The sequence below is a fragment of the Nansenia antarctica genome (assembly GCF_963989245.1).
Source record: "Nansenia antarctica genome assembly, chromosome: 3".
NCBI lineage: Eukaryota > Metazoa > Chordata > Actinopteri > Argentiniformes > Microstomatidae > Nansenia > Nansenia antarctica.
The window spans coordinates 82,093,337-82,118,336 of record NC_137688.1 but is presented as its reverse complement, the minus strand read 5'-3'; the positions used below and the strand labels follow the sequence as shown (position 1 = coordinate 82,118,336).

Below are 25,000 nucleotides of genomic sequence, written 5' to 3'. Positions count from 1 at the left end.
AATCTATTCTGAACTTAACAGGAAGCCAGTGTAGAGTTTCTAAAATAGTTATATAGAGTTATATGAGCTTGTCTGCTTGTTTTGGTTAAAACTCTCGCTGCTGCATTTTGACTAATGGCAGCTGGCCAATATCTTCAATAGCCAATATCAACAGTAATCAAGTGCTTTAGTTGGCGAGCGCACTTGGTGATGGTAAGCACTCGTAATACGAGTTGACTCGCTGGAACGAGACAGGTGTGCGAGACCGCCACACACCACACATCTGCGATATCATACCTCCGTCCCACATGTATTTATCATCATATTTTTCTATTTGAATGAATGAATGAATGAATGAATGAATGAATGAATGAATGGTCTTTATTGTCATTGCTATAGTACAGGTACCAAACAACGACATTTAGGAGGGGTGGCTCCCCTGGTGCTAGGAAAGGAAAAAAAAAAAAAAAAAAAAAAAACACAAGAAGGGAAGGAGCTGGTTTACATAAATAAAGGCTATGTACACTATCCACTATACTATACTGTACAGATAGACGACTAGGGTTGTCATATTGCACATAGTGTTATTGCACATTCATTTGAAGTGTCGCAGTTTGCAGGCTAGAAATGTACATATTTGTGCCTCAGCACTACACCTGATTTTTTTCAGTCCAGCAGCTGCCATCAATCCGTCCAGACTGTCCAGGGCCCAGAACCTAGGTCTTTGCTGTGTTCAGGGCCTGGATGGCCCTGGGGTAGAATCTGTGCTTCAGTCTGTTTGTCCTTGCGGCCATGGTCCTGTACCGCCTTTTCGAGGGCAGCCGGGTAAAGTGTTTGTACCCAGGGTGGGTTGGGTCTCTGGAGATCTTGGAGGCCTTCCTGAGACAGCGTGTGTTGTACAGCTCTTCCAGAGAGGGGAGGGGGGCGCCGGTGATCTTCTGGGCTGTTCTCACGACTCTCTGTAGCGCATTTCTCTCCGCGGTTGTGCAGCTGGAGAACCAGTTGCAGATGCCGTAGGTGAGGATGCTCTCCACTGCGCCGCGGTAGTAGGCCACCATTATCTCCTGCTTGATGTGTTCCTTCCTGAGGACTCTCAGGATGTAGAGCCGCTGTTGTGCCTTCTTGATGGTGGCTGTTGTGTTGTTCTTCCAGGACAGGTCATCCTGTATGTGCACCCCCAGGAATCGGAGGGCTGAGACTCTCTCCACGCTCTCTCCGTCGATGAGCAGGGGCTGGATCTCAGACTTTTTCCTCCTGAAGTCCACGATGATTTCCTGGGTCTTTGACTTGTTCAGCAGCAGGTTGTTAACCTTGCACAGCTTGCTCAGTTGCTCTACCTCATCCCTGTACGCCGCCTCGTCCCCCCCCGAGATGCAGCCCACCACGGTGGTGTCGTCTGCAAACTTTACGATCGAGTTGCTGGGGTGGACGGGGGTGAAGTCGTAGGTGTAGAGGTTGTAGAGGATGGGGCTTAGCACGCAGCCCTGGGGGGACCCAGTGCTTAAAACGGAGGTATGATATGGCGGAGGTATGATATGGCAGATATATATATGGTACATGGCAGTCCCACGCGCCCGTCCTGCTCCAGTTCTGCATCCAGTTGAATGCATGCAATGATTCAAGTAGATCGCACAACCAGGGAATTGCAGACATGTGTGAAAGAGGGCAACATGGGAATCTACCGGCATTTGGCTCATGTGTGAACGGTGATAATGCCCAGTTGACACAGCTTGGGATTCCATGGAAATTACAGGGAACTATGTGTGAAAGAGGCTTAAAGCCTAAACACTAGTTTGACACACACACCTCACGGAGACCCGAGATAGGATTAGTCCTGCACTACCTGATACCCTGGACCTCTGTCATTCTCTCTCTCTATCTCTTTATCTCTCTTAATCTCTTTATCTCTCTCTCGCTCTCTCTCTCTCTCTGTCTCTCTCTCTCTCTCTCTCTCTGTCTGTCCCTCCCTCTCCGTCTCTCGCTCTCTCTCTCTCGCTCTCTCTCTCCCCCCCCCTCTATCTCTCTCTCTCATGGTTAGGTTTCAGTCCTGCAGTGAGAGTCTAAATGATTCAGTACATCCCCATCATTAACCCAGACACCGTAGAGGACAGCGGGAGCGGCAGCGTCATGTTTTATGAATGCCCACAGCTTTGGTAAACCCAGGGTCGGCACCCTGACTTCATGAAAGCTGTGTTGTGTGCACTGGCCAGAGGTGTCAAAAGTATTCACATTCATTACTCAAGTAGAAGTATAGATACTATGGTTTAAAAAGACTTCTGTAGAAGTTGAAGTATCAACTCAAGCTTTTTACTCAAGTAAAAGTATAAAAGTACTTGTTTCAAAACTACTTAAAGTATAAAAGTAAAAGTAATGTAAGGGGGAAAAAATTCCATTAAGGACAAAAGCTTAGGCCACGCCACAGGGGCCTATAGTGCACTACCCCCCAAAAAACATTTTTCTAAAGGCCATAATGACTATTATGTTATTATTAAAATGTTAATGTTGAAAAATTTGGGATGCACTTGTTTCAGACGCATTTATGCCCATTGAAAATGAACACATTTTAGTACAATGCAAATACATTAAAGAACCATATATGTGTACTACTGAGCATTAACATGTGAACACGGAAGATATGATGACTAGTTGCCTAAGTATTGTAATGGTGCAAAAAGTAAAACGTCAAAAGTCAAACGTCAAAAGTCAAAAGTCAATAGCCTTTATTGGAACTGTGAGGGCAAAACCATACAAACCATAACAAAGTAGTGATTCAATATTTCCTGAAAAAACACACACATAATCTACATCAGCATCAGAGTTACCAATAAGCTTTGTTCAGCCGCAAAAGCAGCAGGTTCTCAAAGTTCTTTGAGCCAATGCATGCTCTTTTTGGCCTGAAGATCAGCCCTGCGACACTAAACAGTCTTTCACAGGCTGCTGAGGCAGGGAGTCCCGTATTAAGTTTGAGTGATAGCTGGCACACAGCTGGGAAGGTCTTCAGTACCTCAGGAGGTAGAGTCGACGTCTAATGATCACAAGGTTGGCAGATCGGCGGTTCGAGCCCCGGCTGGCCACATGTCGAAGTGTCCTTGGGCAAGACACTGAACCCCAAATTGCTCCCAGTGAGCGGGACGGCGCCTTGCATGGCAGCTCGCCGCCATTGGTGTGTGAATGTGTGTGTGAATGGGTGAATGAGAGGCCTTTGTAAAGCGCTTTGTAATAAGGCGCTATATAAGTCAGTCCATTTACCATTTACCATTTACCTCTACTGTGTCTCCTGGGCACCCCAGGTACGCATCCAACTGCTGGGACGTTTCAAGAGGGCCGGTCTTCTTCAAGGAGGAAAAGAAGTCCTCTTCCTCAGACGATTGGGAGCCCTCACTGAAGTGTTTCTCGGCCTGACAGTCCAAGTGGCTTCTGATATAGTGAAGGCCTGTGGAATAAAAAAACAAAAATCATGACAATTTAGACTATATGGCAGTATTGTAACTGTGTATTGGATAGTGTTGTGTGTGTGTCATTAAATGTAATTTCAAACTAATTTCACTGTCTTCATAGAAATTACACATATTAAGCGGAAGTGAGACACTTACCAAGTTTGAGGATATTTTCGTCACTTGTCCAACAGGTCTTAAATTTGGGAACTAGAATGGCTGCGGCTATCAGTTCTGGATCTGCAAGCATCTCTCCGAAGCGTTTCTCAAGGCCTGAAAGAAGTGCAGCAATCAAAGGCTCACAGAACTTGGAGGCGACTTGAAGGTGCTGTAGCTTGGTCCTTAGCAGAGTTATGGTGGGGACCAACCATCCCATCTGCACACTGGTTTCTCCCTGAAGAACATCCAGTGCCTTTGCAACTGGGCTCATTGTCTTCGCATATTCTGCAAGAAATGCAAGTTCCACTGGAGTAAACCTGTACAAAGAAGAAGAGAAAAACACAACATGGAACATTAAGTCTACTTGATGTAGCACCTTCAACTGGAGGAACTGATCATTAAAAAGGAAAAATATTGTCATCTGAGACTTTTAGAAATGAAGTTGTGTTGCTACAAATCACATTCATAGTAAATATGGGGACTGCATATTGGCATAGTGCATACGTGTTCTACAGTATTCCAAGTATAAAACTGTGACTTAATCTGTTGTTAATCACTTCATTAACTGTAAGGCAGAAAAACAAGCACTTACTTGGGTGTATCTAGTTCACTGCAGACAGCTGCAAGGGCTCCCTCGCCTTGTTCTCGTGTTATTCTCACTATTCTTTCTACGGCTGAGAAGAGTGAATTCCACCTTGTAGCAACAGGCCTTACGAGTTGGAGTATGCAGTGGTCTTCAATTACTTCAGATGCGGTGGTTGATCTTGAACTTTTATTCCACAGGCTAGAGCATTTGGCAAATGTGGACCTTGACACGCGCTTGTACAGTGGGTTGACCTCTGCTTTTGAAGCATCAACTGTGGACACTAAATTGAGGAGGTGGCAGGCGCAGCGATGGTGCTTGGGTAGCTGGTATTCTAAGTAGTCATCTTTTCCAACAGGGCTCCGGCATCAACAAATTCAACACCCTCAAGGCTTTCCTCTTCTTCATCGTTATCATCATTTTGGCCACCATCATCCTCTTCTCCATCACCCTCTCCTACAGGTTCAGCATTGTTGTTCTCGTCAGTCTGCCCATAAACTCTGAAGGCTTTCAGGAAGTTTGATCCGTTGTCAGTTGTAGTGCGAACGATCTTCTCTCTGACATTGAATTCTGTGTGAATATCATTTAGGGCACCAGCCAGGGCAGAAAAGGTATGTGACCCTTTAAGTTGCTTGCATGCCAGGGCAGCACAGGATCTCTGCATGGTCTGGGGCAAGCCTTGGACAATGAATTTGAGGACTACTTCATCCACACTTGCCTGGGACACTCTTCGAGCCTCCCACAGCTTGGTTTGTTTGGAGGGTGGGGTCAAAGAACCTTCAGTGGATGACTTCCTTTTGAGGGCTGTTGAAGAAAGTTGCGTGTACCTCTCTAGACGAGTGGGGTGTTTCTTCTGTGGAGAAAATGAATGCACAGGCACAGATTGAGATTCCTATTATTTCTCTCAAACCACAAGCTGAGACTATCTAGGACTTCCGCTGTATTAAATGACACGCTGGAAGTTCATGAATGGAGGTCAGACTACAAGTTAGGGAGCAGTTTCACTGGTCTATGCAATTATGTTGAGCAGACCAGAATATTGCCACTTAAAGCTGTTTTAGGACCACAAGCAGCTGCTGGCATGACTGAAAAGTAACATTATTGTTAATGGCACACACCGCGCACATTTCTTCTCCCGTGGGAACATAATTAACTCTTTACAGCAACAAACACGGTAAAACTCCGACCTCAACACATGAAGGATTACAAATGAAACATTGAATCATAGCCTAGTGCTAGCAAGCAAACCATGGCATGTTCTTAGCCATAGCAAACATTGCAAATTTACCATTAGTACGTTACTAGGTTACTACAAAATGTCGACTGATAATAACAAACTTTCAGCTTACCTCAATATGCTTTTTCAAATTAGACGGTGAGTTTTTGAAGGCCATTAGCTCGTGGTACTTGGGTGCGCAGAGCTTGCAGCGCATTCGAAAGGAGTTGTTTTCGCATCCAACCATTTCAAAAAATTCTTCCAGGTACGGCCAGGGATGGAGAAGGGTTGGCTGATCTTCCTGGCTATCAACCTGGTTGATGCTGGTGCTTGGTTGGGACATTTCGCTGTTATTTTGAGTCTCTGGCACGGTCACGGACATCTTTGGCTACATACATCTGCTTTCCTTGCTGGAGTGTGATTTGTGTCATGTGCAGCAGATGGAATGCATCTCGTACAAACCAATAGGGTGTCGGAATGGTATAATGTTTATACTTCTCATCCAACCACAATCAAATTCACTCTATCCGGATGGCGTGACTTATCTGGATAGGTTTTTTTGTGGTTTTTTTAACGATGAAAAGCTGTAATGAAAACAAGCTGAAATGAAATAGGAGTAACAAGGCTATTTTTAAAATGTAAGGAGTAGAAAGTACAGATAATTGCGTGAAAATGTAAGGAGTAGAAGTAAAAAGTCAGCTGAAAAATAATTACTCCAGTAAAGTATAGATACCCAAAATGTCTACTTAAGTAAGGTAACGAAGTATTTGTACTTCGTTACTTGACACCTCTGGCACTGGCTTTAGACAGCGAGTGCGTTCGTGAACCCGCTCTGGAAATCTGCTCTGGTTTCAGAGCTCTCTGGTCAGTTAATCAGTTCATTTACGAACGGTGAGTTCAAAGTCTTTACAAACTAACTGTAAACATGGCGGACACCAACGATAACGTTACCCTCATTTCGCTGGCGGCCAACAATCAGTCGTAAAACGTTATTGAGGTAACATTAATGTTGACGTTCGCTAACGTTAGCTAGCTTTCTGTTGCTAACTTTAGTGATGCCCGTAGATGCGTGTTGAATAGAGTACCAATCAATAGAGTACCAATCAATAGAGTACCAATCAAGCTGCAACCATAACACTTAGCATCGACTTGCTCCGACATTTTTAGATTGGAACGTTCAGACGCTCTGACAAAACGTCTTCTCAGGCCTGGACTACACGTATACGGATATGTTTCTAAACACATTTTTTTGGGTACAATTCATAGCTTTCATGTGACGTCACAGCATAGTGGAAACGCCCACCTGACGGGCAAAAGGCACTGCCTGTGAAGTTGCAGAGCACCAGGAAACACAGTAGCATTGGTTAGAAAACAATCATGCCAGATAGTTGCTGTGCAATCGGGTGTACAAACCGGCGAGGAGATAGGCCTGAGTTGTGTCTTTATAGGATACCGAGTGAAAAAGAAAATAAAGAGAGGAGAAATGTGTGGATTAATGCCATCAAACGAAGTGTACCGGGAGCGGGACAGAAAGAATGGGTGCCATCAAAGCACACACGTCTGTGCAGCGAACATTTCATCAAAGGTAAGTTAGCTAAAGTAATGTTAATATAATTAGCTACAATTGCAAAGCATTTAGCCATTATCTGTACATAGCTAACGTTCATCATTTCTGCATGGTTTGTTTAGGTGGCTTGCCAAAAGGTTGCTAACGTTAGCATTAGCTACTAATGCCATAACGTTATTATCGCCTTGATTCATACTGCGAACCACACTGGAAATAAGTCCCGAACTTTGTCGTGACGTCCCTAACAAATGACTTTACTGTGATGTATAATGCATTTGTTGAATCAAATCAAATCATACCTGTTCACAGCTGCAAGCAGGGCATATGTTATGGCACCTATGTGGGAGCAAACTTCTCCTAATCCTGCCATGCAGACAGTGACCAAATCGGATTAATCCGTCTTTTTCCACAGCAACCCATGCAGTCAGTGGTGGAGCATTGAGGCAGTAGGAATGGTTCACCTGACACGGACAGAGGTTTTGTTTAGATTTCATTTCATCAATGTCAGCCCTGTCACCAGCTGTAAACATCTGTGATCAACGTAACTATCTACCAAAATTAGAGCTATCTAGCACAAGAGAGTAATTTAGCTGTGTAACGTTAGATTAGACAACGTAGCATAACCAAAGGCAAACGTTAGGTACCTTCGCTTTGACAAGAGGCTAGAGCTAGCTTACCACTGACCGTAACGTAACGTTAGCTAGCATACCGATAGCATTGGCTAATTTAACGTCACTCACCTTGGCTTTGACGATGAAGAAATTCTTCACTTTCCACACGCCAGCATTAGTTACCCAACCAGATTGGAAATATTTGTAGCTTTCGGTGCTTTTAAAAGCCTTCATCCTAGCTGCGGTATATGGGGATGGATTCTCCACCAGATATATCCAGATGTCACCGAACACGAGATCAGGCAGGGACTTAGCTGCATTTAGTGGTTCAAACACAGCCGCGGGGGCTAAATATGGGTCGCAAGTGCCCAATATGTGTAGCTTTTCCGTGTATCTTGCTAGTTCTTCATGGGTGAGGTGGTCTAAATAGTCGGCAGCCGGTAAATTGCGTCCACTCGCCATGTTGCGCGATGTTGCTATGATCCTTTTTGCCCGTCAGGTTGGTGGTTGCTAGGGAAGAAACCACGTGACTGAAAGCTATGAATAGGCTAGGTGCACGATCTCCACTACTTCCTGAAAGGCACCTTGCATGAACATATCCTGTCTCACTCTATTGGTTTAATTGATTAATCAGCTGTGCACTGTGTGTTCCAACAGTTTACCGCACAGCTGATTAATCAATTAAACCAATAGAGTGAGACAGGATATGTTCATGCCAGGTGCCTTTCAGGAAGTAGTGGAGATCGTGCACCTAGCCTATTGGACCTCTCAACCATATGAACACAGCGTTTTCACTCATATAAACAGAGATTTCTCTAAACGGATAAAAAAGTGAAGAAATACAAAAATATCCGATTGAGTGGATCACAGTGTGGTTGTGTTAAACGGAGCTGGTGTTGATGCAATGACGTCAAACGTCAAGCCGTTCACACATGCGCATTGAAGCAAAGTGGTTGTCAACAGCAACAATGGCGGACATGTTCTGGGTTATGTATGTGTGCTTTGCACTTTTAGGTCTCGTTTCAGCTTTACATGTCAACTTAACATTGTTGCATCAAAACTCCCAACTTTATTAGCCTCTTCACTATCGTTCAACGTTTTCTTGGGCCTTCATAGCTTTGTATTGTAACGTGACATTAAGCACCAACTCAACTTCATCGTCGGTTCACACAAAATAATCCGTTTTTGCTTTCTTCTTGGTCGCCATAACTTGCTTTTCTGTCTGTTAAGTACTTTTCTTTTCTGTCTGTTTCAAAGAGTTTGGTCTGTTGACATTTCGAGCTACTGCTAAATATCCATATACGTGTAGTCCAGGCCTCAGCCAGAGCGCCCAGTGTGCTCTCACTGCCCCCAAAGAGCGCCCCGGGTGCGCTCCGGCGCTCTCAGAGCGTATTAACCAACGCACCTAGTATGGGTGTGTGGTTTGGAATCCCACTCTCTTGATAAGGTAGCCCTCTCTGAGATACCATGACAAGTGTCCCCCCTTGGACCTCCTGGACTAATGTTTAGGTACTTGGGTCCCACACAGAGGACAAGGGGAGGCTGGTGGAGGTAGAAATCAGAGGACACAATCAGTTGGTTTCAAACACATACCACTCCTCATTCCGTTTCATGCATTTACAATGAGCCCCATCCTCCGATTTCGACCTCCACCAGCCTCCCCTGTCCTCCACATCGACCACCCCTCCACCCCTCCAGTCAAAGTCAAACAATTGAGCCAATGGACTGCATGGTGTACAGACGACCATGTCTGAGCGACAGACCTCCATCTTGTTTCTAGCACACAGGTGATGAACCTCCGTTCTCCTCCCTCAGGTTGACCTGGCCAGGACCTTCACATTCCGGAACTCCAAGCAGACGTACCATGGCATCCCCATCATCGCTGCCAACATGGACACCACGGGCACCTTCGAGATGGCACAGGTCCTCAGCAAGGTGACACACACATACACACACACACACACATATGTTCATACACACGCTCATACATACACACACACACACACACACACACACATATGTTCATACACGCTCATACACACACACACACACACACACACACACACGCTCATACACACACACCTATACACACACACACACACACACACATATTTTCATACACACGCTCATACATACACACACACACACACATATGTTCATACACGCTCATACACACACACACACACACACACACACACACACACACACATATTTTCATACACACGCTCATACATACACACACACACACACACACACATATGTTCATACACGCTCATACACACACACACACACACACACACACACACACACATATGTTCATACACACTCATACACACACACACACACACATACACACACACACACACACACACACGCTCACACACGCTCATACACACACACCTATACACACACACACACACACACACACACCGCACACCACAGGCATCTTCTAGATGGCCGTCTTCTGAGTGTGTGACTCCAGCTTCTTGTAGCCAGTAACACACACTGGCTTGACTGCTGACTGACTGACTGACTGACTGACTGACTGGCTGGCTGACTGACTGGCTGGCTGACTGACTGACTGACTGGTTGGCTGGCTGACTGGCTGACGGACTGACTGACTGGCTGACTGACTGACTGATTGGCTGGCTGCCTGGCTGACTGACTGACTGACTGACTGACTGTCTGACTGACTGTCTGACTGACTGGCTGACTGTCTGACTGACTGACTGACTGACTGTCTGACTGACTGACTGACTGACAGATTTTCTCTCTCTCTGTGTCTCTTTCCAGCACACACTCTTCACAGCCATGCAGAAACACTACAGTGTGGACGAGTGGAAGAACTTTGCTGCTAATCACCCAGAATGCTTAGAGGTAAAATAGGTTCCGGCAGCCAATGAAAAAACTTCCTGGAAGGAAAAAAACCTTGAGAGGAACCTCTTCTGGCTGATCAACATAAATACACTAATTAATCAAAACAACAGCATGCCTCTGTGAGCTGTGCTCCAACCAATGATATGAGAACACTATGATAATGCTACAATAATGATATGATAATACTCTGTGAGACGGTCTGGTGAAAAGGTCTGCATGTTGGCAATTCTCAAATAACCAAAAAGCTTCATTGTTTTGTTTTTTAAATGTGTTTTCCGTGTTTTTGCATATGCCGAAAGTTTAAGAGTGTTAAAGAGCCCACTCTGTATAACAAACCGTTTTAGGATCACTAAATACTTATAATTTGTCAATTGGATTCACTGTATAGTCTGCTGTGGGCTACTGGGTAAGTAGCTTGTGGCTTGTAAACAAACATACGTTTTTATGACGTGTGCAAAAGCAAGGACTGTGTGATCATCTATGTGTTTTTAGCATGTGCATGTTCTATCAGCATGTGGTGATGTGCTAAATATGCAGTGGGACGTTCATAGCGATGTTCCTTGCTAGCTACTAGCAGCTGTTTTGCGTGTGTTTTGTGTGCATTCAGAGCAAGTTTCTCCGGTATTTGGTTTGAGGGGTACCAACATTCAAATAACCATACCTTCAACTATTTTGTGATTTCAATGTATGACACATCATTTGAAAGTTAACAATCTGCACTTTCATAATCTGGAAAAAACTGAAAAATGACATTGCCCTACTTGAGGATTTTTTCACCAGACCCCCACTTGATACAATAATAATATAGTAATGATCTGATAATGATCTGATAATGCTATGATAATGCTACGATAATGATCAGATAATGATATGATAGTTATATAATAATTATCTGATAATGATATGATAATGATATGATAATGATCTGATAATGCTATGATAATGATCTGATAATGCTAAGATAATGCTATGATAATGCTACAATAATGATATGATAATGCTACGATAATGATATGATAATGCTATGATAATGATCTAATAATGCTATGATAATGATCTGATAATGCTATGATAATGCTATGATAATGATATGATAATGATATGATAATGCTACGATAATACTATGATAATGATCTGATAATGCTATGATAATGCAACGATAATGATCTGATAATGCTATGATAATGCTACGATAATGTTATGATAATGCTATGATAATGCTACGATAATGATATGATAATAATATGATAATGATATGCGTGGTGTGTGTCTCCAGCACATAGCGGCCAGCTCAGGCAGTGGGAAGGCGGACCTGGAGCGCCTGTGTGCCATCCTGGAGGCCGTGCCCCTCCTCAGGTACATCTGCCTGGACGTGGCCAACGGCTACTCTGAACACTTCGTGGAGTACGTCAAGACCGTCCGCGGGAAGTTCCCCGACCACACTATCATGGTGAGACCCCCGCCTCAGGACGTCCCCTCTTTCATCATCTTAATTAGCCTATATAGGAAGGAAGGAAGGGAGGGAGGGAGGGAGGGAGGAAGGAAGGGTGGAAGGAATGAAGGGAGGAAGGTGGAAGGAATGAAGGGAGGAAGGAAGAAAGGAAAGAAGGATGGAAGGTTTTAATTTTTTTATGTATTCAAACTGGGCCCATTATTCTAATGACTGATGTAATCGAGGAGTCTGATGTAGCTGTGGCTCTTTGTTCTCCTCTGTCTCTCCCATGATGCATTGCGGCCGTCGCGTGGCAGGCTGGCAACGTGGTGACGGGTGAGATGGTGGAGGAGCTGATCCTCTCCGGCGCTGACATCATCAAAGTGGGCATCGGACCAGGTGGGTGGTGCGTCACTCTCAGTGTTGCCGCCGGAGCCCAGGACACTGTCCACATCTGTTCCTGCTCCATACACTTACACACTCTTACACACACACACTCACACACACTCTCACACACACACCCAGCACACACACACACACACACACACACACTCACACACACACTCACACACACACACCCAGCACACACACACACACACACACACACACACACACACACTCTTACACACACACACACACACACTTATACACTCTGGTACGCAGGCGAGCAGGAAGTCACACGCACGCACACACACACACGCACGCACACACGCACCCATGCATGCACACCCAGCACACACACACACCCAGCACACACACACACACACACACACCCAGCACACACACACATACAAACACCCAGCATTTACATTTACATTTTTGGCATTTAGCAGACGCCTTATTCCAAAGCGACTTACACACACACACACACACACACACACCCAGCACACACACACAAACACACACACCCAGCACACTCTCTGCCTCAGGCGATGAACAGGGCTGACTACAGCGGTCTCGTCAGTGACCAGGGTTTCCAAACAGGATTATAATCCAATAGGAGGCCGTGGGGGTCTCCTCCATACATAACCATGGTGGGGGTCTCCTCCATACATAACCATGGTGTGCAGGGCAGCAGGGGTCTGACTGCTGACACCATTGTGATATTTGCTTACTCAGTATTTCACCAGATAGGTCTTGACTCTTGTTTATGACCCGCTAGGGGGCTCCCACTGTATAATAAAGGCCTCTTCCTGCCAGGGAGAGGTTTCTTGCTTGGCTTGCTTTTTTGGGGAGGGGGGGTGTCTGTGGTTCAATGTACGAGTTTAGTGTTGTCCTTGTTCTAAAGCCCTTCGAGACATTTGTCTTGTATGAAGCGCTTTCCAAATGCGATTGATGGATGAAGGATTGAATGACCTCTCTCCCCCCCAGTGTTGCCACAGTTACTTTGAAAAAGTATTCTGATTACTGATTACTGATTACTCCTTTAAAAAGTAATCTAGTTACTTGACTGATTACTTGATTTTAAAAGTAACTAAGTTAGATTACTAGTTACTTTTTTAGTTACTATTGGCAGCTGCCTAGGCACCCGACCCCCCCCCCCCCCCCGCAACATAAAAATGAAAACTGGTTTTGCCAAAACTCACTTTATTTTAACAGTAACTTAAATTACATAATTAAACTTTAAACAATAACTTAAAACAACAAAATAAAGAGTCTTTCTTTGCCTCACCCAACATAAATACTTGTTTTTAAACAATAAAATAAATATAATCTTTATTTAACAGTAACTAGCAAGGAGTGGTTTCACAAAACCTAAAACCTACCCTGACCATTCAGGCTTTTACCACAGGACAATATTTTCTTGCCAGCACAGAGTGTACAACGAACATTTATGTTCTTGTCATCCTTTGCTGACACAAACTCAAAATAATCCTTATATTTCCAGCTATTTAACGCATATCTCTGTTCTCGCTCCATTCTTCTGTTTACACTGTGCAATCAGCGTGGTGATACACGTGAGCGATTCTGCTGCAACCTCGTGTTGAAAACGTGAGCACTGACGTCACTCCCCAAGACGCGAGAAAAGCAAACAAATGTTTGTTTACTATCGAACATTACAAAGAAATACTGCATTTAGCCTAAGTTATGAGGTAGTAACGCAATAGTAACGCACAGTCACTTGAATAAGTAACTTTAATCCGATTACTGATTTGGAAATAGTATCGCGTTAGAATACTCGTTACTGAAAAAAGTATTCAGATTAGAGTAACGCGTTACTTAGTAACGCGTTACCGGCATCACTGCTCCCCCCCCCCCCCCCGTGGTTGTGCAAGGGACTGATAGGGCTTTCACACGTGCAAAGAACCGTCCATACCAGTGTATGAACGCGGGCTTGTTCGCCAGACAGCGCCAACGTTCGGAGGTTCCCGAACGCGAACCGGCACGGTTCTTTGCTGGTGTGAAAGCCCTATCAGAGAGAGTCTTCTGCTAGCGAGGTAGTGAGATAGCGATGTAGCGACGTAGCCCAAGAGAGTTAGCTCACGTGGTAACAGGCGTCACATAGACTTCCACACTGAATGGTGTCTCTGAGGGCTAGCGCACAGGACAGTCTGGAATGGCTGGTCATCCATACGTACGTCAGTGTACATTCAGACTATATTCATGGTCAGGTTCTGTGTGTACATTCAGACTATATTCATGGTCAGGTTCTGTGTGTACATTCAGACTATATTCATGGTCAGGGTCTGTGTGTACATTCAGACCAGGCGCGGATCTATGGGTGGGCCTGGGTGGGCCTAGGCCCGCCCAGATTGACAGCTGGCCCACCCAGTCAGATTCATAAAAAAACATATTTTTTTATAATAAAATATTTTTAAAGTTTAATTTTCACTAACTAACTGTAATGTGAATAGTTTTGTCTTGGAAATGATTAAAAGTATGTATTAATATTAATAATATTCAACTTCCTCTCTTACGTTTACATTGCTTCCTCTTTTACGTTTACTCTGATTGTTCAGTTGACCTTGACCAGTTGTTCAGTGTGCGCGCTACGATGGCTAAACAGCTAACATTGCCCCGCTTTCTTAAAAAGCCACGTCTGGAAGTCAGTGAAAATAATGAAAGTTTGGACCAGGCCTTGTCTAGAAATCTTATTTATTCACAATAACAGATGATGACGCCACACGCTGACGTGCGGAGAGTCCGAGACAGCGCTGTAATAGTTCGGTGAAGTATATTTTTTATGAGACTTTCCAAGATTAAAACGAAGAGGGAAACATTTGTGTGGAACAACATTGTGTATGCCTTCACTGGATATAATAATATAATACAATAGAAGCACACAACTTTACACAACAATATATGTGTATACACCAGTTTACGTAAATCCCCTAATAAGCAGCGTTAGGTTTTGTAATAAAATGATGGATCACCACAACTGGTCCGAGCCAGGTACATGTATGATTCAACTTGAGCTTTCGGTTTGCACTGGACTGTCAACACCCACAGTTAAAAGCTTGCAAATGATAATACAGGCATTTCTTATTACAATTTCTATACTTGGTCCTCCATAGTTGATGGTTATTGGTTAATTCGTTGACTATTGCGGGCACTTGAATGCCTTGCGTGTGTGTAATATAATAACTTGTTTGGCTGTCCGTTGCATTCTCTGGGTAGACAGGTACTTTATTTATTTTCCGTTCGTTTCATGGTCTGCATAGTGATCTCCTCCAGTCCCTGCGAATATTTTGCGTGCGTGCGTGTGTGTGCATGCGTGATGGTCGTACCCAAATGTTTCGAGCACCCACGAGCAGAAACATAAATCGGCGCCTATGATCGCGAGCCCGGTTGTGTTCCATCCATCTGGCTGCTCATACATAGGTCTAAAACGTGCGGTGATGAGTTTCACTCAGGCCCACCCAGATTTTTCCAGGCCTACCCATCAGCCACTTTCTGTATCCGCCACTGATTCAGACTATATTCATGGTCAGGTTCTGTGTGTACATTCAGACTATATTCATGGTCAGGTTCTGTGTGTACATTCAGACTATATTCATGGTCAGGGTCTGTGTGTACATTCAGACTATATTCATGGTCAGGGTCTGTGTGTACATTCAGACTATATTCATGGTCAGGGTCTGTGTGTACATTCAGACTATATTCATGGTCAGGTTCTGTGTGTACATTCAGACTATATTCATGGTCAGGGTCTGTGTGTACATTCAGACTATATTCATGGTCAGGGTCTGTGTGTACATTCAGACTATATTCATGGTCAGGGTCTGTGTGTACATTCAGACTATATTCATGGTCAGGTTCTGTGTGTACATTCAGACTATATTCATGGTCAGGGTCTGTGTGTACATTCAGACTATATTCATGGTCAGGGTCTGTGTGTACATTCAGACTATATTCATGGTCAGGTTCTGTGTGTACATTCAGACTATATTCATGGTCAGGTTCTGTGTGTACATTCAGACTATATTCATGGTCAGGGTCTGTGTGTACATTCAGACTATATTCATGGTCAGGGTCTGTGTGTACATTCAGACTATATTCATGGTCAGGGTCTGTGTGTACATTCAGACTATATTCATGGTCAGGTTCTGTGTGTACATTCAGACTATATTCATGGTCAGGGTCTGTGTGTACATTCAGACTATATTCATGGTCAGGGTCTGTGTGTACATTCAGACTATATTCATGGTCAGGGTCTGTGTGTACATTCAGACTATATTCATGGTCAGGGTCTGTGTGTACATTCAGACTATATTCATGGTCAGGGTCTGTGTGTACATTCAGACTATATTCATGGTCAGGTTCTGTGTGTACATTCAGACTATATTCATGGTCAGGGTCTGTGTGTACATTCAGACTATATTCATGGTCAGGGTCTGTGTGTACATTCAGACTATATTCATGGTCAGGGTCTGTGTGTACATTCAGACTATATTCATGGTCAGGGTCTGTGTGTACATTCAGACTATATTCATGGTCAGGGTCTGTGTGTACATTCAGACTATATTCATGGTCAGGTTCTGTGTGTACATTCAGACTATATTCATGGTCAGGGTCTGTGTGTACATTCAGACTATATTCATGGTCAGAGAGGCTGGTGGAGGCAGAAATGATAGGACGGCTCATGTGTGTGATACCAATCCTCATTCCAGTAATGGTGTGTATATAGTTTATATAGTTTATAGGTTATGTGGTTGTTATATGTGACGTGATGTGGTGGAATGATCATCAAGTAGGCAAAGTAATTTTTCTGTTCTTTACATATGCTTAAACTACAGATTGTAAGCTTTCAAATGGTGCGTCATACATAGACATCGGGAAGAAATTGAAGACGACATGAGTATTTGAAACTTGTTAACCCTGAAAACTAAATCCTGAGAAAACTGCCTTCAAAGATTTCATACTTTTTCACACCTTCACACCGGCAGGTAATGGGCGGTAACAATAGCTGGTTGACCCCACCCCCAACCACTCCCCCTCTAGATTGACAGCTATCAGCTGTCAATACTGGTCACTGGGTCAGACAGCTATAGTTATACAGCTATAACATTATTACCTAGCAAGGTATTACCTAAGCTAATTACCCAGCGTATTATTATTATTTATGTATTTATATAACTGTTATTGTTACTGTCTTTTAATGATACAAAAAAGTCTTCAATCAGAATCAGAATTTATTTTACAGTACACAAGAATAAAAATATTTCGCTTTGGTTCTTCAACAAGGTACATAGTCACAATAATAAGTAACGTAAGTAATGATAAGTAATAAAGTGATAAGTATAAGTGATGGTAGTCGCACTACAGCAGAACAATAGTGCGACAAGCTGTGCAAAGTACAATCAGTGTGCAAACATTAGTGTTAGTCACTGGGTCAGATAGACTTTTCAAAGAGAAGTTTACAGTACATAGCTAGCTATTTCTAACATTATCACCTAGCAATGTTATTACTGTAGCTAATTAGCCAGCTTATTATTATGGAGGCATTAAGGTAGTTGTAACTGTTATTCTTTTAATGATCCAAACAAATCATCAATCAGAATAAGAATAACTAAGAGTAATTTGCTGATGTCTTGTGCTGGAAATAGTGTAGTGCTCAGTAGTCAATGTCCAGCCTTATAGTTCAGTTTCAAGTTTTATTTGCCATGCAACAAGTACAAGTATAGTTGGAACTGAGGGCAACAACTGAGAACATACAACAGACTATACACAGGTAAGCATGCAAGGTCTGTGAATTGACAATTTAATTAATTTTAATTAATTTAGCCATTTAGCAGACGCTTTTATCCAAAGCGACTTACAATTACGAATTACAGGGACATTCCCCCTGGAGTAACTGAGGGCTAAGTGCCTTACCCAAGGGCACACTAGTAGTGGTGTGGTTTCAGGCGGGATTTGAACTCACAACCTTCCGATCCCAAGTCCAACTCACTATCCACTAGACCACCACTACCCATTCAACAAGACAATCAATAGCTAATAAATCATGACACAGTTCAAAATTCTGTATTGATTGATTGAAAACCTTTATTGTCCCCAATGGGGAAATTTTGTTGTCAAACAGCTCAGTTAGGGCAGACAGAAAACATTCAATAAAATACATAAAACAGTGCAGGCTCAATAAGTAAAAAGTTCCAAGTTCCAAAGCTCCAGCTCCAGGTCTCCCCCACCCTGCAGGGCCTGGTTGTAGAGTCGGAGTGCAGCTGGAACAAAGGACTGTCCAAATCTTTTTGTACTTTGACGGGGGAGAACAAATCTGTGGCTGAACTTGCTCCTCATCCCCGCCAGCTCGCAGTACATCGGGTGGGAGGGATTGGCCAGCATGGCCGCCAGTTTTTTCCCCATCCTCTGTTCTGCCACCACCTCTAGGCTGGCAGTATCTATGCCCAACTGTTCTTGTTATTTAACAAAATATTGCCAGAGTGTGTGGTGTACTTCAATGAGCACTCGGCTCTGAGTTGTTGAGCTGCTGTGTCTGGTGGGGTGGGGGGCATCAAAGCTACAACAGAAGGAAGATAGTACATTAAAATATTGCCTACAGTTACGGGCACTCCATATTCATAAAATACTACCATACCATGTTCATAAAATAGCTAGCCTAATACATGACAATGATAATTACCTAAAGTGCTGGTAACTAAGTATGTTTGTCCAACTCCATAGTTCCTCCAGGTCCAGGTAGTAGATGATGGTCAGTGGGGAAGTGGACCTAAGGGAGAAGGTAATAATAGAAAAAAGAGGACGAGAAGAAAAATATTAGATGTATTGAAAATCATCAGAGTAGTGTGTTTGGCATTAGCCAACTAGCGGCTAGCTCGTTCATAACAAAGGAAGCAACACATGTTTTTAAACTTTTAACATTTCTGTAATCTATTACACTTGACATGTTACAGTATTCTAGTATTACACACTGAACATGAGTCTTACACACAACTTTTACAACGTTGACATAGCCTACTAACCGTACTTACAACGTAGACATACTAACCGTACTTACAACGTAGACAGACTACCGAGCTACAACAATGCTGCTAGCATGCTAACAAACAAAGGTGGCTCAGCTTGCAGACTGAACAATGTGGTTTCAGTTAGTTGCTAGTGGGTAATAATAAAGAAATGTCTAAATACACGAACACACTGGTTTCAACTAGTAACTAACAACTAACTTAACTAACAAATTCGCTATGTACATACATAGAAGATCTTACCTTACGAGTCTTAGTGGAGTAAACAAATAGCGCCTCCTCTCGTAGCCACGTCCATTGACCAATGAAAAAAAACCTGGAATTAGTTTCTCCCCTCCCACAAAGGAGGATTTTCCCGGGAGAAATCAGGCTAAAAATAAGCTTATTTTGTTTAAGTACACGTATTTAACTAGCGTAAAACTGCTCGAAAAAATTACGAGTGGGTAGTTCAAAACTTCAAGTTGCGTCTGATGACAAAAAAAGGAAATCAGATTTTTTGCTCAGAACAACTTCGAACGCTGATTTGAAGCCTTTCCTGTTTGCGAGTTCTGTGCAATTCGACTACATCGTGTCACATATGTGACAGCAGACAATGAAAAGAGCTACCTGGGGGCAAAATCATTTTTCTGTTTTTTACATGTGCTTAAACTACAGAGCTGTAAGCTTTCAAATGATGCATCATACATTGAAATCGGAAACAAATTGAAGACGACATTAGTATTTGAAAGTTGCTAACCCTGAAATCACAATGCTGAGAACATGCCCTTCAAAGATATTGCTCTTTCTCACCTTCACACAGCCAGGTAATGGGCGGTAACAATGTCTGGTTAACCCCACCCCCAACCACTCAGCTGTCAATATCTGTCAGTGTAGTCACTGGGTCAGATAGCTATAGCTAACATTATTACCTAGCAAGGTATTACCTAAGCAAGGTATCACCTTCTACGCCCGGTTCGACGAGGGGCGAACGGAGGTAACCACAACACAGACACCACTCTCTCCAGCTCTCAGCAGCCTCACCCTCACAGAGCACGAGGTGAGACGCGTACTGAAGGCGGTGGACCCCAGGAAAGCCTCGGGGCCGGATGGCGTCCTGGGACGGGTGCTGAGAGACTGCGCCGACCAGCTGGCCGGGGTTTTCACCAACATCTTTAACCAGTCCCTGTCCCAGGCCACCGTCCTACCCTGCCTGAAAACCTCAACTATCATCCCAGTCCCGAAGAAAAGCACGGTGAGCTGCCTAAACGACTACCGCCCGGTGGCACTCACACCAATCATCATGAAGTGCTTCGAGAAACTAGTCCGGGCCCACATACTCACACGCCTCCCGCCCAACCTGGATCCATACCAGTTCGCCTACAGAGCCCACAGGTCCACAGAGGACGCCATAGCGACGACTCTCCACGCCACTCTATCCCACCTGGAGAGGGGAAACAGCTACGCGAGACTGCTCTTCGTGGACTTCAGCTCCGCCTTTAACACCATCCTTCCAGACAGGCTAGTGACCAAACTACTAGACCTGGGTCTATCACACTCTATATGTGCGTGGATCAAGGACTTCCTGACCGACCGCCCCCAGAGGGTGCGGGTGGGCCCCCACACCTCCACAGCCCTCAGCCTCAGCACTGGGTCACCCCAGGGCTGCGTGCTAAGCCCCATCCTCTACAACCTCTACACCCACGACTTCACCCCCATCCACCCCAGCAACTACATCGTAAAGTTTGCAGACGACACCACCGTGGTGGGATGTATCTCGGGGGGGGACGAGGCGGCGTACAGGGATGAGGTAGAGCAATTGAGCAAGCTGTGCAAGGTAAACAACCTGCTGCTAAACAAGTCAAAGACCCAGGAATTCATCGTAGACTTCAGGAGGAAAAAGTCCGAGATCCTGCCCCTGCTCATCGACGGAGAGAGCATGGAGATAGTCTCAAACCTCCGATTCCTGGGACACAACATGCGGGATGACCTGGCCTGGAAGGACAACACTAAAGGCACCATCAAGAGGGCACAACAGCGGCTATACACCCTGAGATGCCTCAAGAAACAACACAGCAAGCAGGAGATGCTGGTGGCCTTCTACCACGGCGCAGTGGAGAGTATCCTCACCTTCGGCATCTCCAACTGGTACCACAGCTGCACGGCAGCGGAGAGAAGCGATCTACAGAGAGTCGTGAGAACAGCACAGAGGATCACCGGCGCCACCCTCCCCTCTCTGGAGGAGCTGTACAAAACACGCTGTCTCAGGAGGGCCTCCAAGATCTCCAAGGACCCGACCCACCCTGGGCACGAACACTTTGTCAAGCTGCCCTTGAACAGGAGGTACAGGACCCCGGCCGCTAAGACAAACAGACTGAAGGACAGCTTCTACCACAGGGCCGTCAAGGCCCTGAACACAGAAAAGGCCTAAGTTCTGGGCCCAGGACAGTCCGGACGGATTGTATGGCAGCTAGTGCTGAGGCACAAACATGTACATTTTCAAGCCTGCAAACTGTGACACTTTAAAATAATGTGAAAAAATACTTTCTTGTGAAATATGACAACCCTAGTTGACTATCTGTGCAGTATAGTACAGTGGATTGTGTACATAGCCTCTATTGATGTAAACCAGCTCCTTACCTTCTTGTGATTTTATGCATCTATGCTTTTTCCAAAATGTGTTTCTTTTTCCTTTCCTAAACACCAGGGGAGCCTCCCCTCCTAAATTTCGTTGTTTGGTACCTGTACTGTAACAATGACAAATAAAATCTATCTATCTATCTATCTATCTAATTAGCCAGCTTATCATTATGGAGGCTTTATGGTTGTTGTAACGATTATTCTTTTAATGAAACAAAAAAGTCTTGAATCAGAATCAGAATTTATTTTACAGTACACAATACAAATCTTTGGCTGTGGTTCTTCAACATTAGCTTTGCAGCAAGGTACATAATCACAACAATACCATCACAATAATCACAAGTAAATAAGTAAAGTAAGTAATGACAAGTAATAAAGTGATAAGTGATGGTAGTCGCACTACAGCAGAATTAAAGTGCAATCAATAGTGTAACATGCTGTGCAAACACAAGTAAATAAGTAAAGTAAGTAATTATAAGTAATAAAGTGTAACATAAAGTGTATAAAGTGTAACATGTAAGTAATAAAGTGTAAACAGTAACATGCTGTGCAAAGTTCAACAAGATGAAAATGAAAGTGTTCAGGTATTTCTCAAGTAGTCAGGTAGTGTGCAATTCCTGCATTCCTCCCGCGTGTTTCTCCTGCCGCTACAAACGGACAGTCTTGTTCCGAGGTGCCTTTTTCTGAGGTGCCTTGTTCTGAGGCGCTGTGGAGTCTGGTGGGCACGGGCATGTGGTGTCTTTTGCCTCATCAGAACAGAATTCTCTGATCTTGTCAAAGAGATACTTCTGTCTGTCCAAGTCAAGTCCGGGTGGGGCTTGCAGAGGAAGATCACCTCTGGGGGGCTTGACATCAGTGTATTTCAGTGGCTGAAACTCGACTGGTTCTGCGTCGTTGTATTCCCTGGCCATAACCACGCCAGGTCTCCGAGCATCAAAGCTGCAACAGACAGAAGACAATGCATTAAATGATTGCCCATAATAAATGAAATAATATTACCGCCATACCATGTTCATAAAATGAAATAGGTAATACATGACAATGAATTACCTGAAGTGCTGGTAACTCAGGCCATCAGGAGGTGGAGGGCAAGGCCAGGCACAGCACCACAGCATGAAGTTGTTCTGAACAGTAAAAATAAATAAAATCAAACACAGTTAGCTAGCTGTACACGGTATCAACAACACAACTTATAAGAACAGCATAATGTGCTATGCGATTGTTTTAGAAAGTCTTACGCAATACCACACATAACTTACTAGCTAATGCTAGCTAGCTAACACGGCTAGCCCAACCCAAGTAACAAAAGAAAAACAGTTAACTAACTGTACACAGTAGCAACAACACAACTTATAAGAACAGCATGTGCTATGCGATTGTTTTAGAAAGTCTTTAAAAAGGCAATACGACGACACAGAACGTACTAGCTAATGTTCGCTAGCTAACGCGGCTAACCCAACACAAACAAACAAAGGAGTGTAGGCTACTTACCCAAAAGCAGAACGTGTTGTGGTATGTTGATCCCGTGAAATCCGTTTGTTGTCCTAGTAAAGTTTCGTTTCTTGGGGACTTTCTTTGTGCCTTCAGTCATTACTGAACAATTCATTGAGCTAAGCAGTGTTCATCGATGTACAAACTCGAAATACATTCTCAATGAAAACATTGAAACACGACGCCCTTTGTGTCCCTCCCCCTTGAGCGAGCTCAACAGCCAATCACACCCAAGTGAAAGCATACATGTTATTTCAGCCCACCCCCTCAAGCGCATCGGAAAAAGCATGACAAACAAGCTCATTTTGTTGATAGATTATACTTATTAAATGAACGTAAAACTGTTCGGAAAAATAACTTCAATCTTCAAGTTAAATGTTATGGTTGTTATATATGGTTGTTATATGGTTGTTCTGTGGTTGTTATATGGTTGTTATATGGTTGTTATATGGTTGTTATGTGGTTGTTCTATGGTTGTTATATGGTTGTTATATGGTTGTTATATGGTTGTTATATGGTTGTTATATGGTTGTTATATGGTTGTTCTATGGTTGTTATATGGTTGTTATATGGTTGTTATATAGTTGTTATATGGTTGTTATATGGTTGTTATATGGTTGTTATATGGTTGTTCTATGGTTGTTCTATGGTTGTTATATGGTTGTTATATGGTTGTTCTATGGTTGTTCTATGGTTGTTATATGGTTGTTCCATGGTTGTTCTGCAGGGTCTGTGTGTACCACTCGTATCAAGACAGGGGTCGGCTACCCCCAGCTCAGCGCCGTCATCGAGTGTGCAGACTCCGCCCACGGACTCAAAGGACACATCATATCTGTGAGACCCCCTCTGCTATCCACCCCTCCCCCCAACACACACACACACACACACACACACACACACACACTCTTATCTGACCCTCTGCCCCCCCTCCCCTCCTTCTCTGATCCACTCTACTATCTGTGAGACCCCTTCATTAGACTTCTCACCAACCTCTTATCTGACCCCCCCCCTCCCCTGCCCCCCCCATTCCCCTGCCCCCCTCCCCTGCCCCGCTCCCCTCCCCTGCCCCCCTCCCCTTCCCCTGCCCCCCTCCCCTTCCCCTGCCCCCCTCCCTTCCCCTGCCCCCCTCCCCTTCTCCTCCTCACCTCCTCTGATCTCTCCTACCCTCTCTTTGACCCTCAAAGGAGTCATGTCTTTATTTGCTATAGTTGGGTCTGATCCAGGGACAGTGGCAGGATGTCCTGTTGTTTCACTTATACACTATATTATACACTCACCAAACACTATAGTATACACTCACCAAACACTATATTATACACTCACCAAACACTATATTATACACTCACCAAACACTATATTATACACTCACCAAACACTATATTAGGAACACTACACTAATACTGGGCAGGGTTTCCCTTTATTAGGAACACTATACTAATACTGGGAAGGGTCTCCCTTTATTAGGAACACTATACTAATACTGGGTAGGGCCTCCCTTTATTAACACTATACTAATACTGGATAGGGCCTCCCTTTATTAACACTATACTAATACTGGGTAGGGCCACCCTTTATTAGGAACACTATACTAATACTGGGTAGGGTCTCCCT

The 25,000-nt window shown here is 44.0% G+C and overlaps 1 protein-coding gene across 1 annotated transcript in view; it reads left to right on the top strand.

Annotated features, from left to right (window-relative positions):
• LOC308152512 (GMP reductase 1-like) overlaps window positions 1-25,000 on the top strand; it is a gene marked incomplete at both ends in the record, with an annotated part of 34,897 nt that overhangs the window by 7,574 nt on the left and 2,323 nt on the right. Inside the window, 5 exons of the mRNA XM_080525509.1 lie at window positions 9,365-9,484; window positions 10,343-10,426; window positions 11,703-11,876; window positions 12,176-12,257; window positions 24,117-24,223. Of these exons, the coding sequence (XP_080381635.1) occupies window positions 9,365-9,484; window positions 10,343-10,426; window positions 11,703-11,876; window positions 12,176-12,257; window positions 24,117-24,223 (567 nt within the window). The remainder of the gene's footprint in view (window positions 1-9,364; window positions 9,485-10,342; window positions 10,427-11,702; window positions 11,877-12,175; window positions 12,258-24,116; window positions 24,224-25,000) is intronic.